A 19,963-nucleotide genomic window follows, 5' to 3' on the forward strand; every position below is an offset into this window, starting at 1 on the left:
AACCTGTCTAGGTCCGATTGTAGCCTGTTGCTTCCTTGTAGTGCACCCACATCCCCCCACATCTTAGTGTCATCAGCAGATTTGAACAGGGTGCTTTTTACCCCCTTGTCCAAGTCGCTGATGAAGCTGTTGAACAGCGCAGGCCCGAGGATCGAGCCCTGCGGAACCCCACTGACCACATCCCTCCAGGTTGAGTAGGACCCATCCGACCCATCCACTACCACCCTCTGGGTGCGGCCCTCCAGCCAGCTGGCGACCCATTTGACTGTGTGGGCGTCAACACCAGAATCCCCCAGTTTCTTAATGAGAGTGGGGTGAGAGACAGTGTCGAAAGCCTTCCGAAAGTCCAGGAAGACTATGTCCGCTGCTACCCCCGCATCTAATGATTTGGTGATCTGATTGTAAAAGGCCACCAGGTTGGTCTGACAGGACCTGCCACTGATGAACCTGTGTTGGTTGCCCCAAAGCATGCAGTCCCCTGCAGGCCCCTCATGGATGTGTGCCAGAATAATTTTCTCAAACAGCTTGCCTACGATTGAGGTAAGACTAACTGGCCTATAGTTTCCTGGGTCCTCTTTCTTTCCCTTTTTGAAGATGGGAACCACGTTGGCCCTCTTCCAGTCCTCCGGCACCACACCAGAGCACCATGAGTGCTCGTAAAGCTGTGCCAGGGGTCCTGCAATTACCTCAGCCAATTCCTTTAGAACTCTAGGGTGGAGATCATCCAGACTGGCTGACTTGAAATACGTCCAACCCCTCCAGAAGCTCCCTAACTAGTTCCTCAGTAACCCTTGGCCCAGGTGTGCCTCCCCTGGGGCCCAAGGGGGGCCCAGCAGGGAGGTGACTGTTCTGGTTCCTACTTAGGAAGATGGAGGCAAAGAAATCGTTAAACATGTTAGCTTTGTCGTCTGGTGTGACGACCAAATTCCCCAACGCGTCCTGCAGGGGCCCCACGTTACCCGGAACCTTCTTTTTACCCTGTAAGTATTTGAAGAAGGACTTCTTATTATGCTTAATCCGGGAAGCTAGCCCTAATTCCATCTCTGCCTTGGCCTTCCTGACTACTCCCCTACATCCCCAAGCGACTGCAGTATAGTCATCCATGGTGATGTCCCCTTTTTTCCATTGGGTGTACGCCTCCCTTTTAGCAAGGAGACATTCCCAGATGCTTTTGATGAGCCATGGGGGCTTGTGTGCCCTCCTGCTCCCTTTGATCCTTGTTGGGATTACCTTCCTTTGGGCTTGGAGGATCGTCTCCTTAAGGAGCGACCACTCTCCTTGGACACCTGGCTCCCCTCCCCTCTGGGACCTCAGCACTTCCCTTTTTTTGCCTAAAGAATTAAAAAAATCATAGTATCATAGAGAAGTAGGCTGGAAGGGATTTCCGAAGGTCTTCTAGTTCAACCCCCTGCCTGGGATCATTGCTAGCCAAACCATCCTATACAAACCATAATCTAAACTTTGCATATAGAAAAGTTCAACAGAAAGCTCCCACCTGGAATTGAAATTGTGTATAGGATGGATGGAAGACTCTTCATCCTCAACAGACTCGAGTCTGGAACGAAGACCACGACAACATCCATAATGGAACTCCAGTATGCAGATGACAATGCTGTTGTTGCTCAATCTGAAACGGACCTCCAAACCATTCTTGATGTATTCTCGGAAGTCTACGAGGGTATTGGCCTAACTATAAACATCAGGAAAGCACAAGTCCTTTACCAACTTGCTCCAAATGGAGAAACAACCCCCCACCACCCCATTCAAATCAGTGGAGAATTGCTGGAAAACTTGGATCACTTCGCCTATCTTGGAAGCCATCTTTCATCAAAGGCAGACATCCACTCGAAAATACACCACTTAAAATGTGCGAGCCCAGCCTTTGGAAGTCTGAGTAAGAGAGTCTTCTTAAATCATGACATCCTTGCTGAAATGAAGCTCTTGATTTATTGAGCTATTGTCATTCCAGCTTTGCTGTATTGGTCAGAAACTTGGACCATATATGGAAGACATCTCAAGAGCTTGAAAAAGTACCACCAACGGTGCCTTCACAAGTTCCTTCAGATTAGCTGGGAGGATAGATGCGCTAACATCAGTGTCTTGGGCGAAGCAAACTCCAATAGCATTGAGACCATGATCATCCAAAACGAACTTCGCTGAAAGAGATCACGTTGTTCTCGTGCCTGTCTCCCACCTTCCAAAGAGAATCTTTTTCTCACAGCTGAAAGAAGTTCAGCAAAGTAGCGGAGGGCAAAGAAAGCACTTCAAAGACACCCTGAAGGCAAACGTGAAGAGGTGTAACATCGACATCAACACTTGGGAGACCCTTGCTCAGGACCAACCAAAATGGAGGAAGGCTCTTTGGGAGAGACCTCAACACTTTGAAACAGCTCATTGACAGGCAGAAAAGGAAAAGAGGAACAGGCAAAAAGAACATCGGAATATCCAGTGCAGCAACACAGTGCCCGTCGGTTCTGGAAACACCTGTCCTCACTGTGACAAGACATGTGGATCTAGAATTGGGCTGCGGAGCCACCTGCAGTCTCACTATTGAGATCCTTGGACAATCTTACTCGTTCACAAATGATCACCCATCATTATCATCAAACTTTGCATATGACTGCTAACAACCCTGACACAACACAGACCTGACACCCTAATCTGCCACAGGTAAAGCGGGGGAACCATGGCAGCCAGTGCTCTAGTTCTGTGAAATGTTGTCAATATATGCTTGAGAGATCCCAAGTAGATTGCTAGGCCCCCCACTACAGAAGAAAGCAACTCCCCCACACCCGCCCCACACACACTCCATACCAATCTGGCCATAGGGTAAAATTCCTTCCTGACCCCAAATCTGGTGATCGGTCTAACTCTGAATGGAAGGGCAACACCCTCTAGCCAGGAGCCTCTGGCTTTGGTCCGAGCAGGAGTATCAGCACCTACCAGTCAGAGTCCCCAGCCCCTGGGGACCAGCCAACACCCAGTACCCCTGAAGGAGGCTTGGAGAGTCCACAAGTTCCCTAGGCAGTCTATTTTACTGTCTCACTACACTTGCAGCAATGAAGTTTTTTCCGGATAATCAATCTAAACTTACTTTGCTGCGACTTCAAGACATTGGTCTGCATCCTCATCTCTGCAGCAAGAGAAAAAAGGTGCTTTCCTCCTCCTCTATGGTAGCTTTTCAGGTAATTGAAGACTGCCATCACGTTCCCTCTTAAGCGCCTTTTTGGCAAGCTGTACATGTCTAGATCCTTCAGCCTCTCCTTATATAACGTGCCTTCCAAGCTCTTGATCATCTCTTCTTAACATGTGGCGTCCAGAACTGCACATAATACTCCAGATGAGGCCTAAGCAGTGCCAAATAGAGAGGCACTATCAGCTCTTGTGTCTTACCGCTAATACTTTTATAGTTGCATCCCAAAAACACATTTGCCTTTTGTGTGGCTGCATCACACTGCAGACTCCTTTTGAGTCTGTGATCTACCAGGACTCCCAAATCCTTTTCTGTAGTGCCACCATCCAGCCAGGTGTCACCCATTTTCTATTTGTGTTTTTGATTATTCTTCCCAAGTTCTAAGACTTTGCATTTGTCTGCACTGAAATTCATCCTGTTCGCTCTAAACCAACTTTCCAATCTATCAAGATTCTTCTTCTTCCAGTGTGTTCACAGTCCTTCCCAGTTTCATGTCTGCAAACTTGCTCAAGAAGCTTTGTATTAGGGGTGTGCAAAGCAGGCAGTATTCGATTTGGATTCAGATGCGGCCAGATTCAGAGGACAGCAATTTGATTCTCTGATTCTGGATCACTGTCCTGATTCAGTTCGGCCGAATGTGGATATGAAGATTTGATTCTGATTTGGAGAATCAGTGATTTGGCCGTAGACACAGCTTTATATGTTGTTTCTATGTACCTCAAAGTACCAGGTGCGGCTCGTGAATGCTGAGATTGTGGGGCGGATAGCGTGTCACACCTTCCTTAGTGGGAGGGTGTCTCGCACACTTGGTGGCAGACCCAGAAGCGGACCAGAAGTACTTTACAGAATCGTCGAATCACTTCCAATCAAATCGGAGTCTTCCGATTCAATTCGGGGAAGATTAGTGGGTCTCCTGATTCGATTTGGATTCAGAGATTTCGCTGCTGAATTGGGCTAAAGCTCCTTCGAATTAAATCAGCGACTGGAACTTCATACAGCCCTACTTTGTACGCCAGCATTCAAATAGTTAATAAAAACATCTAACAGCAGTGGACCCAGAACAAACCCCATGTGGGATTCCACTTGAAACCTTCTGCCATTCTGGCTTGGGACCCATTGATAATTATCCTTTGCTTGCAGCTATTGAGACAGTTATTTATCCACCTTGTAGTTTTATCCAGCCCACATTTCTCCAATTTATATGAAAAGGTTGTGTGGGACCTTGTCAAAAGCCTTGCTGAAGTCCAGAATGGTCTTCCTTGGGATATACTCCAGTTACTTCCCAGGTATTGAGGTGAGGCTAACCAGTCTGTAGTTCCTTGGGTCCTCCTTTTTTAAAGAGAGTCCATATGTTGGCCCTTTTCCAGTCCTCTGTATCTGGCTCATGTCCTACAACTTCATGAAGGTCATTGCCAAGGGCTCCAAGATCTCCTCTGGAAGTTCTTTTAGTATCATGGGATGAAGTTCATCCAGCCCCGCTGTTCTGATTCATTCAGACCCAACAAAGCTTTCTGACTATCTTTTTTTGTTATCTCCTTCCTTATCTTGCCCCCTTCCTTATCCAGATAATCCTTATTAAGTGTTTGGCTGCAGCCTAACTTTTTTCTAAAGACTGAGGCAGAGTAGATGTTGAGTAGATCCTCCTTCTTTGCCTCTTCTGTTACGAGTTTCCCCTGTTAACAGAAAACCCACAGCTTCCTTGGTCCTTCTTGCCAACATACTTGTAGAATCTTTTCTTGTCCTTAATTTTATTCTCCAGGTGCAGCTCATTCTTTATCTTCGCCTTCCTGATTTTGTCCCTGCATGTTCTTGCTGTTTCCTGGTACACGTCTTTGGTAACCTGCCCATTTTTCCTTTGCCTGTATGCCTTTCTTTTGCATTTGAGGCATTTCAGAAGCTTTTTTTATAGTCACATTGGTCTCTTGCCATTCTTCTTGTGTTTTCACCAAGTCAGGACAGTTTTTTGTTGGGCTTCCAATACTGTGCTAGAACTTGGATCCTTCAGTCTGTCCTCCCATGAAACCATGCCTATAAACTTGAGTCAGATGAAATCCACCTTTTTAAAATCTGGCATCCTGATTTTGCTGAACTCATGCTTTCCCTGTCTCAGGATTTGGAATTCTACCATATTCTGATCACTTCCTCTCAAGTTACCAATCACCTTCACATCTTCTACCAGTTCTTTCCTATTGGTCAGGACAAGATCCAAGATAAATGATCCCCTAGCTGTATCCTCTGCTTTCTGGAACAGAAAGTTGTCTGTCTTCCACGAAAGTTAAGAACTGGCGTGATATTTTATATTGGTTGAATTGTTCTTCCAGCAGATGTCTGGAAAATTGAAATCTCCCATCAGTGCCATCCTATAGCTTTTGCACAGATTTGTTACCTGCTTGAAGAGTGCCTCATCTACCTCCTCTTCCTGATTTGGTAATCCATACCATTATATCCAGTGCTGCATCTTTCACCTTTCATCTTTACCTAGATTCATTCTGCTTTGCTGTCTTCCTCCTCCTGAACCAGGGGACAAGTGTATGTGTGTTTGATATAGGAGGCAACACTACCTTTTCTCCCAACCCTGTCCTTCTGAACCCATGATGTTGACATTCCAGTCATAAGAGCTGGCCCACTAGGTCTCGGTGATGCCAATTAGCTCATTGTTCTTCTCACAGGCTCCAGCTTCTAGCTTATCTTGTTTATTCCCTATACTTCTTGCATTTGTATACATGCATCGGTCACATTTTGACCTCCTTGCTTCCCTTTTCTGCCCCTTGTTGCATTCCTGTAGCTCTCTGGCCCTTTCCCAGAGTTAAATTGCTTCTTCAAGTCCTTTTTCTGTGGATAGTGTGCTTTGTTGCTGGAGGGTTTTGATCACCATGCCCTTAGTTTCCCCCCCAGTGGAACCTAGCGTAAAGCCCACCTTACTCGGTTGATCAGATGACACCCAAAGATGCTTTTTTCCAATCTTGTCAGGTGGATCCCATCTCTTAATCGCAATCCTCCTCCCAAGAACATCCGTCTGTTGTTTAAGAAGCTGAAGCCTTTACATCAACATCACCATTTTAGCCACACATTCACTTCCAGGATACAGTGATGTCTGCTTTGACCCTTGCCTTCCATGAAAAGAATTGATGACAACACCTACTGCCAAAAGCCTTAGAATCACCTCTGATTTACTCAGTGTCATTCCTGGCAGTATAGTTGGTACCTACATGGACAAGAAGGAATGGGTACTGGTCTGAAGGCTGGATGAACTTTGGTGGATTCTCTGTGATGTCCTGTACTCCAGGCAAGCAGCACACCTCTAGGCTCCCAAATTTGGATGACAAATTGGTGCCTCTGTCCTCCCTCTGTCATCACATGTGAACAAGTAGCTGGAAAAGGGGGAAAAGAATATTATAGCCAAAGAACTGTTATGTTTCTTTCCCCCAGATGCAGTCAGTGGGATTTCCTGGACTTTCAAGAGCTGTGTAGGATTATGTTGCTATTCTACCATTCCTCAGCCCCTTGTTGCAGTCCCCACTGTCTGACTAAGGATGAAATAGAACTTCTTCAGTGTCTTTATAAAATTCAACATGAGAGCGAGTAGCAGCAAGCACAGTGCTAGAGTACTGCTGGGTTGGGGCAGTAATTCATAGATTTCGTAGACATTTGGGCTGGAAGGGACCCCGAAGGATCTTCGAGTCCAGCCCCCTGCCCCAGGGGCAGAAAGTCAGCAGGGATCATAGAATCCCAGCAAGATAGACATCCAAATGTGTCTTGAGGGTGTTCCAAGTGGGTGCTTGAACCACCTCTGGTGGCAGTCTATTTCAAACCTTGGGGGCTTGGACCGTAAAGAAGTTCTTCTTTATATCCAGCCTGAATCAGTCGTGGCAGAGTTTGTGACCGTTCGATCTTGTCATTCTTTGGGGTGCTCTGGTGAACAGGCGTTTCCCCCCAGATCCTAGTGAACACCCCTGATAAATTTATAGGTGGCCACCAGATTGCCCCTGAGCCTGCCTTTTTCTAGGCTGAAGAGTCCCATGGCTCTCAGCCTCTCATCATAAGATCTGTTTTCCTGACCTCTGATCATGCACGTGGCTCTCCTATGCACCCTCTCAAGCTTCTCCACATCCTTTTTGATTTGTGGAGCACAAAACTGGACGCAGTACTCCAGCTGCAGCCTCACCAAGGCCAAGTACAGCAGGAGGATGACATCCTGGGATTTGCTCGAGAAGCATCTATGGATGCAAGCCAGAGTTTGGTCGCTTTACTAGCCGCAGCATTGCATTGGAGGCTCATGTTCATCTTGTAGTCAATCGTGACCCCCACGTCCCTTTCATCTGTAGTGCTAACCAGCATAGCATTGCTGAGCCTATAAGCATGCTGCAGGTTTTTCCTCCCAAGGTGGAGAACCTTGCATTTTTTGTTTTCATCCTACCATTGTTTTCATCCACCATCATGTTTTCATTCTACCATTTCATGAGCCTGTCAAGATCTGCCTGGATCACCCTCCTGTCCTCAGGAGTGGATCCTTTACCCCAGAGTTTGGTGTCGTCGGCAAACTTGGCCAGTCCACGTCTGACACCAATGTCTACATCATTGATGAAGATGTTAAAAAGTATAGGCCCTAGGACAGAGCCTTGGGGGACCCCAGTGGTCACCGCGCACCACAACGATTGACTTCCGTCTCCCACCACCCTCTGGGTCCTACTGTGGAGCCAGTTCCCCAGCCAGTGGATCATGGTGAATTAATATAGTAGTATAACATGTTTCCAGTTATAATGCTACCCCAGAATTCTGCTTTCTTTTATTACCTAAAAACAAGGGATTAAATCCACCCCCCCCCCCGAACTTCTGTCGTCTTAGTGACAACCCTTACCTTTTTTACAAACTGTAATGAAATAAAACTGGGTAAAAATCCATTTTGGCTCCCATTTTGTGGGATATTTCAGAAAGTACCCTGCAAGTGTTTCTGGTCATAGCTACATTAGCAGAGCTACGTGATGGAAGCTCACAGGTTATGCCCCCATCATGGCTTGACTTTGTCTTGTGTTGTTCTTTCTCTTATGGGTCTTGATTTATTCCAGAATATGTACATAAAAGGAAAAGGAGCATTTCTGGATTATTTAGTTCCTTTTCCAACAAATTTCAGATGCCATTTCTGCAGTGTTTGTAGTCCTTTCTTCATTCAGTAACTGAGGGAAGTGTGGGCTGCACTGATAAGGCTAGGCAATGCATCTAACGTCAAAGTCCCAGCAGAACCCCTTTGGTTAAGCACTGCCTGTTGTTCTAATGCTAAGCATCCCTTTCATTAGCTTCATGAAGCCAAGCATTAGGACCTGCAGGTTGCTGTTAAATCCATGTCATGCTTCTTAATATCAGTACAGCAAAGTTTGGCCATTATTCTTATATTCCTAAGCTCTTCGTGTTTAGGAAAAGTCCCTTTCCTCTTTCATCGTTAAGATTCACTTGCCTGAAGCCATGGTATCAGGAAGATGTATGTCTGACAGCTAGATAATCCAAATGTAGTTACCTCACAGGAATAACAAGCTCAAAATGCTCCTGGATTTTCTGATGGGAGGTAGCCAGGGCCTGGAGCCATGAAATTTGTGTTTAGTTGCCATTTACACCATATATTTCCTGTGTAATCCTGGGCAAGTTGCCTAATCAATATGTGCCTCAGTCTCCATAATCTGTATAATGAGGTTATTAATATCTACCAACTTCCCAAGCATAGTGAAAATCAGTTTACTGTAAAGTTTGCTTCATTCTTTGCAGCTATTTATCTTACATGTGCTGGTACCTAAGTTAGGGATGAAGTTAGGAGAGAAATATAATAAGAGCTGGAGCTTTGTATTCATACTGAATTATATTCAGCATTTTTCTGTGTAGATCCAAGTGTCCAGAAGGGCTTCAAGGATGTATGTATGAAAGGCATTTCTTTACAGTCCAGTATGAAATAAATGGGATAGGACGGGGAATTGTATCTGGTTTTTGGCAGGTAGTTTGAAGTTTCTGTCTTTGCTCCTACACTTAACCTGAGCTCCACATTTTCTGAAGCATGTCATAAGATATACTGGTCCTTAAGGGCTGAGAAAGGGAAAATATACCTGGACCAGAAGTACCATTTACTGTTCTAGTCTCTGGAAAGAAAAATCTTATATTAGAAAGCTTGTATCCAGAATCAGTATGATTAGAATGTTGGTTTGTCTTGGGTTTTGTTACCTCATATTTAACTCAAGGTACCTGATCTACTGACCTTCCTTAGGAAGGGACGTAGAGTGGGTCAAAGCCAGCAGCAGGCCCTGTGACCCAAAATAACTGGGAAGGGAGATTTATCTGTGTCTTAGGCTATTTTCTTCCTTTTTACTTGCTCAGATTAGTAGCTGTGAAAGCTGGCCTGGGACTCTCTTATTCCATGAAAAACATAACAAATCGTTGTACTGTTGGAAGAGAGGCGCTCTGTCTCATGCAGTGGGGAAAACTCAGCTTGTGGGGGTTTTTTTTAATAATTCACCATATATTAGGTTTCAGAACTAACAAGTTAAGGATACTGTTGAGTATCGCAGTATTCAGCATGGAAAATGAAACAGAAGTGTTTGATAAGCATAGAGGTATCAGTATATACAGGCCTTCTAACATTTAAAAATCAAGTATCTTTTCACTGGAAGACTAAAGACTGTTGATTAGGGCATGTCTCCCCAAAGCCAGAAATGCATAATGCGTATCATTACATCTTCACTTCTTATCAGTCTATTAAATCACACTTGGCGCTTCCCATCACCAGTTAGTTAATTCCCTTGCCCTTCAAAAGCATTAATGCATTCTGACGCATTGATTAATGAGTTGTTGTCTCCCCTCTGAACAAATCAATTCTGCACTGGCCCTGTGTGTATACATTCTGGATTCTGTTCAGTCCTACTCCAGTGAATTCTGGGCGCTCTTTCCAGGCCCCGATAATGGATATAGTGTCTCTCCTCACTCCCCTAGAATATTGAATTCTGGGAACTCCCTCAAATAAATGAGTTCCAAGTTAAAATCAGCAATTCGCCCTGACTTCTTAACATCTCCTTTCCACTTGCACCACTCTGCGTTATGCTGCTTCTCCAATCTCAGTAAATCCCTCGCAGGGCCTGCTCATTTTCTTAAGAGGTGCTCATGCCTGATTCCACATCTATTCAGTTGTCCTGTAAAAATGTGTGATCTTGTGCTCTCTGCCACCTACCTCTTGTCCTGAATAAGGAGCAAGTAACTCAAGGGCTGTCTTCTTCCTGCTTGCCTTCTTCCTTTTGGTAAGGAGCTATAGTGTTTGGGCCCTGGCCGTCCTTTCTTTCTTCTGCCCAAGGAAGGAACTGGTAACTCCCATTCTGACTTAGCCGCTTGCCTAGATAAAAATTAGTGATTGAAAATCTCAGGCCCTATGTTTATATCATTTTGTATCATCATCTGGAAAATAGGCCACTTGAAAATAGGCAATCTTGAATAAGATTAGATTGCAAGTTGTGGTTGGTGGTGGGTTTATTTTTGCAGAATAACCTTTCCATTGGTATTCACTGATTTCACCTTGTTTTCTTCTTTAGTTTTGTTGTTTCTAATTCAGTTTTTTTCTGACATTTGATATGATCACATAATCAGTGACTCACTGGTGAGAAAAAAAAATGCAGATTTTATTTATTTTTATTGCACCCTCCCACATCCAGAAATCTCTTTGCAAGACACTCTCATGCTGGCATTAGGACCAAGTAGTTCATATTTGTGTTTGCAGTACATGGTGACTATTTAGAGCATATGTTCCAATATTGCCCCAAATTATCTTATGATGCAGAGCCATAAATGAGTTTTTGATATGAAAACAAATGTGTGGTGAGATGCATAGTTACCCTTTATCTCTCATCTCTTTCCAGCTGCTGCCCCATCTCTCTTCTTCCTTTTATATTTTTCTTATTGAATGAACTATCTGTGTGGCTGCTTCAAGTTTGTCTTATATCCTCTCCAGGTTTTCGCTCCATTAAAACTACTTTTGCAAAATTCTCTAGTGATCTTTCTTTCCCTTGCGAGCTAAAGCTCAGAATCAGCAGTTCCTTCTCATTTTGACCGTTCAGCCACCTTTGTCACCGCCAGATAGTCTTCTTATCTTCCCTTGACTTTTATGATTCTTTCCATGGTTCTCATACTACCTTTGTAATTACTTTTCCAGCCCATGTTCGAGAGGGTCCTCCATCTTCTCCCTACAGTGTTTTGTAGGGGGTCCACAGGGCTTTGTCTCCGTCTCTTCCTCCTCTGTGCATTCACTGTGGGTAATCTAATCCACAAGCACAAATTCAGTTCACAGATCTGCCTCTCTGTTCTTCTGTTTGTCCTTGTCTCGTCTCTTTCTATCCAAACTAAAGTCTTAGCTTGCCTCTCTGGCTTCTCTTCATGGAAGTCTTCCTAGATCTCAGGGTAAAAAAAACCAACCAACCAAACAGCTCTGAATCTTCTGGCTTCCCAGGATTTCACCATCTCCTTTCCTCCTGCAGACAACACTGATGTCTTGCCACTGAGACCTTTGTTTAGCTTCTCATATCCAGATGTTTAAAACGTGCTTATTCCTGTTCTGTCTAATATCTCTAAGATTTGGCCTTTCTTGTCCATTCACAAAGCTAAAACTTCCGTCCAGGTTATCATGGTTTCATCTCTCAATTACTGTGATGTCTTTTCTCCTTATTCTAACCAGTGTGGTCTTGCCCTGCTCCTATCCTTGCTGAATGCTGCTGGAAAACTCACTTTTCTAGCTGGCCACTTTCAAAATTACACCCCTCCCTCTTCATGCTACCACTGGCTCACCCTTCTTTCTCTCTCATCCAGTATAAGCTTCTGCACTTTTAAGACCTTCATGGTTTGTTTCCACCCTACTACCCTTTGTTATCAAAATGTCAGCTTTCACCTCCTATCAGTTACGGATGCTAGCCTGCATTGCCTGCTCGTTAAATTTTCAAATAAGTATCTTTATGCTTTCTTTCATACTGCCCTTCATGCTTGACGAGCACTCTAAATATCCATAAAGCTCTTCGTTATCCTTCTTCAAATCCTTCCTTGAAATTCACTTATTTTCTGTGATCCTACAAAAAGTCTAAAATGTTTAGGCTGCTGGATAACAGTCTGCTGTATTTTCCTTGTATTTCCCTGTCTCTATCCCATCTGTTCTCTTAGCTTATATTTGGATGTTAAGGTCTTTGGGGTGGGAGAACTCTTTATTCTGGCATAATAAAATGCTGGCTCATAGCTGGGACTTTGTTAGGCACTTTGGCAAAACAAGTAAATAACTGGTCATTGCAGATGCAGGTATCTCTGGTTGGACCATTCCTATGACAAATAATATATTTGCAAAATTAAAAAGTGGGCATTCATAAATAACATTTCCTTGTTTCTGGTTAATAGAGGCAACATGTGCACTTGGGCCAAGGATTTGGGCCATAGCACCATAGTATGCCTTGAGATCTTTTCAAGGGTCCCACACACAATGTTAGCACTGTTGGGTGTGCAAACATGATTCAAAAGATGAACCCAGAGATTTTAAATAAGAATCCATAGTGTCAAAAACCTTCTGACGTGTTGTCGTTGTTCTGAGTTCTTTGCAACAGAAGAATCGCTCTATTATTTTTCTGGAGTCAAAAACTGGTGAAAGCTAACAGCTGGAATTGTTGTTGTGTGCCTTGAGCCTACTGAGAATTACTTTTGAGTCTGTTAAGGGGTTACCTCAAGCCTACTGAAGAGTGCCTTAATTCTAAAGAAGTTGAGAGCCACTAATGTAGGCATACCTCTTTCCTGTCTGATACTGATGAGGGTTTATTGCAATACAACTTTGTGGACTAGATAATATTTCTACTTCAAATATAACCAAGAAAGGAGAAATAGTTTTAAAGGATACTTTTAGAAATTCACACATCTGTCTGAAATGTCTTACATACTGTTGTGACTTGTTACATCTAATTTTACTATTGCTGAAGAAAATTAGAGGGGGGATTCCCCTGTTTTTTCTGCATCTTGGTTTTTTCCCCACTAGATAGCACTAGTGACAGTTTTTTTTGAGTCTTTCACACAATAACACAGAAGAGAAAGAGTTCTTTAAACATGGGCAACAATGACCACTAACTCACAGGACTTGCCAAAGGGGTAAGTAGGAGGTGTAGTACTGCTTTTGCACTCTTTTATAGCTCAAGCAGTGCCTACTTCTTTCTCAGCTATGGGGAATGGCCCTTTGTGCCCAAAACTTTGTCTAACATCTCTCCCAACTATTAATTTGGTCCAATAAAAGATATGAAATAAAAATCCTTCCCTGGACCATCATAGTTTCAACACCAGTCCAATCCTACCACTACATCTCAAATGTTCTTTTTAATTCACAGATACCATGTACCTTTAACATACTTTTTTCTATTTTGTTTTTGTATTCTTCATGATTTCCATAAACTCACTAAATTTTTAAATGGGAAAATAAAGAGGTGTTAAAGAGTAGTAATTTATTTATTTCAGACTGTTGGGAAGAAATTACCTCCAGCTGCAGCAACTCAGGAGCCAACAAAAATAGAAGCAGACAACAGAACAAAGGGTAAGCCTTACTGTTTTTTCCTCCTTTGCACTAAGTATTGGTAACCTTGTTGGGAAGTGTTAAACATTTTCTTAGATTTTGGTACAAGCAGTTTTCTTTACATCCAGAAAAGAAGGGCTGCAAGCATATTCAGAACAGAGCTTGTCTAAACACTGCCACCTCAAAATGCTTCATTTCATAGAGGCCTCAGAATTGTTTGCCCTGATGATTTTAACCTCCAGCACTGCCACCAAAAATTAAAATTATTTCACCTACCCCAATTGTAAGAATACTTCTGAATTAATTAGATTTGAATGTGATCCAGTTTCCAACTACAAGTTGCATGTGTGTTTTATATATATATATATATATATATATATATATATGTCCCTAATAATGCTTCTCCCTATTTTTGTTTGTTTCCTTAGCTGAAACAAACTCTACCCTGCATGGAATCATGTAGGAAATAAAGCATTCAACTGGAGCATCTCAATGATTGTGAACCTTGTTGTTTAAAATGGTAAAAGCACTAATCATAGAACAAAGGTGCTCAACCCCTGGTTCAGATCTGTTCTCTGACTCCCCACAGATGTTCATGTTCTATGGCCCTCCATGCTAGATCAGGCACAGACGCTGGCTCATAGGGAGGCTGAACAGGGGCAATGCAAGGGCCCAGGCTGGCCTGTGGCTTGGACCCACACAGTTCATCTGGCCTGTGGCGCCTAAAACATGAGCACCACTCTTAGGAAGATATCTGCTTTGTCCTTAGTGTGATACAGTTAGGTAACATGCAGACTACCTTGCGCATAGAGCACTCATCTTTTAATCTTAATATGTATATAAAAGTGTTTTATGCAGAGTTTATTAAAATCAAATGTGTTTAGGGACTTTCCACAAGGTATAGTGAACTAAGTGAAAAAACAAAAGGACTGTATTAGTGAAAAAATAGTAACTATTTAATGCTTTGAATTTCTAAGTTGAAATTCTTTTCTCTTATCCATATCTCAAGATCCTTATTACATATTTTCTACTTCCATGTGTAAAGCTCCCTTATTAGCACTAGAAATTGACACTGCCGAAAAAATAATCTGCAGTATAGAATGTATTGGGGAATTTAGTCATAGAAATTTGAGCTGAAAAAGAGCTACCAGGTCATCTTGTCCATCTCCCTGCCAGTGTAGGATTACTCTTACTTGTTCTGTATATAATAAAATATTATGTCTGGCTTCACTATCCAATTATTTTACAATTTAAAATGAACCAATATATGGGATTTCCATTGTGTTGTTTTTCTTTTGGATTCAGGTCTAAAGCTGTACTAAGAAATTAATCCTAATTTGTGGATTACATTTTCCTTTGTTTTATATCAGCACAGTTCTTTTCTACTCTTGATGTTTGTACCCTTCAGATAAATATGGGCAGTTAACATTTTCCCCAAAACTAGCTCTTAATTAAAGTGTACACAGAGTGGAAGGAGAATGGGGAGATGTTGCAGAAAAAAGGGTGTAGAGCTATTTATGAAGGGAAGGGAAGGGTAGGCATTCAACTCTAAACTATTTATTCTGAGGAAATGTAAGCAGTTTACCTCTCCTCCCCCAGCTAATTTCCGTGCAATATAAAACAGCACTTCTAGTTTAAGACGTCACCTGAATGAACCTTTCCCAAACACCTGGAAAATCTTACTGGAATCATGCTCTTATATCAGGAATGAATTGGGCTCCTGGTTGGGTTTATGCTATTTGTACTTCTGTGGGATATTTCCTTGGCATACTTTGCATATTCAGTTTTTGCTTTGTTTGGTTGGTTTTGTATTTTGGGGGGGATTTGGGGGTTATTTTTCCAGAACCCTCATTCAGGCTGTGTCACTTGGATCACTTCAGTGGGCAAACAACACTGTGCTTTGCAGTGATCAACGCTGATGGGATAAGCAGACTCCTGAACAATACTTGAATGGTATAAATTACAAAATATTTCCATCTGTGCACAGTTTTATTCACAGCACTCCCAAGTTTTTCTTCAAATTTTTTTTTCTTTCAACTATGTTTGTGGTCTTTGGAAATTTTATCTATTCTGGAACTTGATGATACCCTCTTTGAACTTCTTTAATGTTGATAGTCCTTTGAGATTTTTGAGGGGGGGAACTGTAGCATGGATACTGTAATTATTGTGTAATTATGCAAACAGACCACAATGCCAAGCAGCCTTTCCAAGAAATATCTCTTAAATCACCTGGAATTAACACATATTTAATGTATGAAGAACTGAGAAGCTTCTCAGTGGTTTTTATATTTTAATTGGGAGAAATATTTTTTGTAATAATAAAAGTAGTCTGTAATGATCTACTCATAAATATGGTTCTATATTTGCCATGATTAGAAAATTATTCCAAAAAACTGTTCCAAAATATTCTGGGAGTTTTCTAGTGTGTTACATCTGGTGCCTTGCTGACTTTTTATTACAAGTGCATCCAAAATTCCCCACAGTCCCTAGACTGCACAACTTCCCGAATAAGTCAATTTAGCAATCTGTGGAAACCAATTATATAGTCCCATAGGATCTATGGATCAGTATTGAATACCAGCTTTTTGTGCTCCTACTTCATGGTCTCATATTTATTCCATTGTTTCCGACCTACAACATATAAATAAAAATAGAAACAGCTGAACAGTACTCCTGGGTCCCTTCAGTGTTTCTGAAGTAGTCTCAAGCAGGGGAATGTTCTTTGACAACTTATTTTTATTTTCAGAAAAAGCTGCCTCAAAGAAGCTTGAAAAGCCATAAATCCAAAAGATCCCCAATCCCAGGCTGCTGCTAGGTATTCCTTAGCAGTGCTAAGCTTAGTACCATTCACTCCACCTTGGGTCTTAGCTTAATTGGCCTTTCCTTTTTTCAAAATTGCTGGATCTTCAGTCCTTATTGGGATCGCCAGGTGCTAAGTAGCCATCCCCAGGAGAAGTAGCTTAAGGCAAGAGTCACACACAGGTTCTGCTCAAGACTGGAAGGGGACTCTCAGAAACATTATTTTGATTCTAATATGCTCATTGTGAGGCACTGCTTGGAGGTGTGGGAGGTCTGTGCAGGAGCAGTTAGCATTGGCAAGGCAGAAAGACAGGAGTATGACCACCGAGTTCTTTCTCTTTCTTTCTTTCCATAGCTAATGCCAGTGCTGTCTGCTGTCAGGCAGCAGCAGCTGCACTGGAAGGCTACATATGCACAGAATGGGTAGCCTGCAGATGCACAGAATGGGAAGAAGCTTTACTTCTTTGTCTTCTTCTCTGCCCAATTCAGTGAGTTTGCAAAAGGTCCTCTGTTGTGAAGTAACAACTGATTTTCTCTTCTCTCTGTCACACATTTAGGAGTCATCTCACTGTTGATACTCTTGAGCAGAGGCATAGCTGGGCAGTTTTGAACCCTGGGCAGTGCCTGGTCAGACAGTGGTGGCAGCAGCCTTATTGGCTGCTTCCTAAGTTGGCACCCAGGGCTAGTGCCCTGCTTTCCTGGCACCCCTCCCCCCCTTAATTAGCACGTGACAGAAGGACGGAGAGGTTGTAGCCATGAGAAGCATTTTCTGTCAGTCCAGATAGACAAGAAAGTCCAGGTAGACAAGAAAGATTCTTGCTCCCCATGGCAACAAGAATAAGGATTTAAGGTTGGGAAAGTGGGGGAAGAACTCTTTAGATTTGGAGAGGGGTAGAATGGCTGGGGAGAGAGGGGGAGCCCTCAGGCTTTTGAAGGGTAAAAGAGTAGGAGGCAGGGCCCTCATGGCTGTGAGAGAAGAGGAGGAAGCTTGCTCAGAGCTTGGGATTGGGTGAAAGGACCTGCAAGAATTGGAGGGAGAAGGAAGGGAGATATGAGGGCTCCAAGGCCAAAATAAAAGTGGAAGGAGGCCCCTGACTTGAATGGGAATGCTATGGAAAAAGGAAGTCCCTAGGGACTTGTAACGCCTGAATAAGAGGAAAAGAACTTGGGGTTTGTGGAGAAGAGGAAGATGAGAAGAAACGTTAGTAAATTTGAGCTGCGTACCTACACAAAGTCAGATCATCCAGGACAAGTCCTGGGTTTGTTTTCCTGTAAGAAAAACTGACCTGTACAGAAGTTTAAAATGCAAAGGAAAGAGTCTGCAGGGTGGTCGCTGGGCTGCCAGGTGTTCCTAGAGCATGCAGCCCAGAGAGCTCTCCTTTTTTTTTTTTAATTGCATGTATAAATATTTATTGTTTTTTAAAAATGGGTCAGATTTGGATTCTGAAAAACTGTACAGTAAAACCATTGCTAATAAGTGGGAGAGATATTTCCAGTTGCTCAGACTGACAAAACTGAATGTAAATGCACACACTTATATAATAGATACTCAAGGATAATATGCCACAATAGGTTTCTGGTTACATTTACTTTATGACATTTCATTATATGGATACAAACTTCTTTGTAAAAATAACCAATTCTTCATAATAAGAGATGAATATAACAGATGGATATGAGATGAATATTTGTTTAGTGAGTAATATGGAGAAGGTAACTTTTGTGCAAATTATAAAATTAACTCAACCTATATGAGTAAGAATCTGATTGGAGAGGGTTGCACTTTGTTTCTGCTGTTCTGATATAATGTTTTGATGGTTTAAATATGACAAAATTAATTGGAAATAGCTTTGTGTTATCAACTTTTGGATAATGAATTTAACAGCCACAGTGAGCACCAAGCAGTAATCCAATTCCACGTTTTGTAACAGAAGCGCAGCTTATCTTTGTGTGTAAGGTCTTTGTTATCCAGAATTTCTTCCTCCTGATGTAGAACCATTTCAATAGGATTCATATCTTGTAATTTTAGACATTCATTTTTGAACTGTTATTCTTTTTACTTATCTAAACTCCATTAGCATGTGTGTACCCAACTTATTTGGTGTGTGATTCTAGGCTTCCTGTGGAATGAGAAATAACCAACTTTCAAAAATCAGATATGTCCGATTTTCATAGATTTCATAGGCACTAGGGCTGGAAGGAACCTCGGAAGATCATCGAGTCCAGTCCCCTGCCCCAGGGGCAGGAAGTCAGCTGGGGTCATAGGATCCCAGCAAGATAAACATCCAATTTTCTCTTGACATTACATAGACATTAGGACTGGACTCTGATCTTCCGAGTTCCCTTCCAGCCCTAATATCTATGAAATCTATGAAGGCATTCAAAGTAGGTGCTTGAACTACCTCCAGTGGCAGTCTATTCCAGACCTTGAGGGCTCAGACAGTAAAGAAATTCTTCCTTACGTCCAGCTGAAATGGTCTTGCAGGAGTTTATAACTGTTAGACCTTGTTGTCCTTTGGGGGGCTCTGGTGAACAAATGTTCCCTCATATCCTGGTGGACACCCTTTATAAACTTATAGGTGGCCCTCAGATCGCCCCTGAGCCAGTGCTTTTCTATATTATTATATTATTTTCTTTTTAATCATGTAAGTTAGAAGTACAAATTTAGCACAGTTTCTGTGCTTTGTCAGTCTGGGGGAAGCTGATTGCACTAGGGAAAAGGAAAGTCAGACATGAACGGAAGAGCACTGTCTCAGTTTGGACTGAGGGGAAAAGCAGGTTCCAGTTATTGACCTTCCCTGAGAAGATCTATCTGGATGTCTAGATGAGCATGTTTGTGAACTGTCAGCTTGTATTTCAAACCAAGGAAGAAGGTGGGCAAGATGAGCAAGACTCCAAATCACATGGGCTTTATACTGTGCATCAAAATCAGTCCTTTGCATTTACAACAGGAAATACATTTCAGGCCAGTGCAGTCTGTGAAGTACAGGTATAATATAGTGCATGCACCAACCTAAAAAGCCATTTTGGCTTCCGTTGTCCTTAAAACTAACTTTCTTTAGTTAGAGCTAACTTAGCTTGTTTTTAAGTTCTGTGCTGATTTTTCAGCCTTAGGACTAAACATATTTTGAAAGGATCAAGGAATCTTATAGGATACTTTGGGACATATGTGGCAATGAAGGAGAAGAAGCCGGAGGATGCTGCTAGCTAACCTCAGCCTGGTGTATTGATTCTAGGCATCGTAGCCAGTTTTACTCAAGTAGAACAGTCTTAATTGGTGGTTAGTGCTCTGTTTCTCTTTTTCCCTACTTTGGCTGGCCAGTAGGGGGTGCTCCTGCATTGAGCCACCCACCTCACTGCACCTGACCACCTTCCGCAGGGCTCGGTCCTCGGGCCCGCACTGTTCAACATCTTCATCAGTG

General features: G+C 42.6%; 1 protein-coding gene across 5 annotated transcripts in view; it reads left to right on the plus strand.

Annotated features, from left to right (window-relative positions):
* Window positions 1–19,963, plus strand: part of SH3KBP1 (SH3 domain containing kinase binding protein 1) — a 359,726-nt gene that overhangs the window by 249,341 nt on the left and 90,422 nt on the right. For all 5 annotated transcript variants that reach the window (XM_019529214.1, XM_019529212.1, XM_019529213.1 and 2 more), the window contains one exon: window positions 13,688–13,763. In XM_019529214.1, the coding sequence (XP_019384759.1) occupies window positions 13,688–13,763 (76 nt within the window). The remainder of the gene's footprint in view (window positions 1–13,687; window positions 13,764–19,963) is intronic.

This window comes from Crocodylus porosus, unplaced genomic scaffold (genome assembly GCF_001723895.1).
Source record: "Crocodylus porosus isolate Cpor-Errol unplaced genomic scaffold, CroPor_comp1, whole genome shotgun sequence".
Classification (NCBI taxonomy): domain Eukaryota; kingdom Metazoa; phylum Chordata; order Crocodylia; family Crocodylidae; genus Crocodylus; species Crocodylus porosus.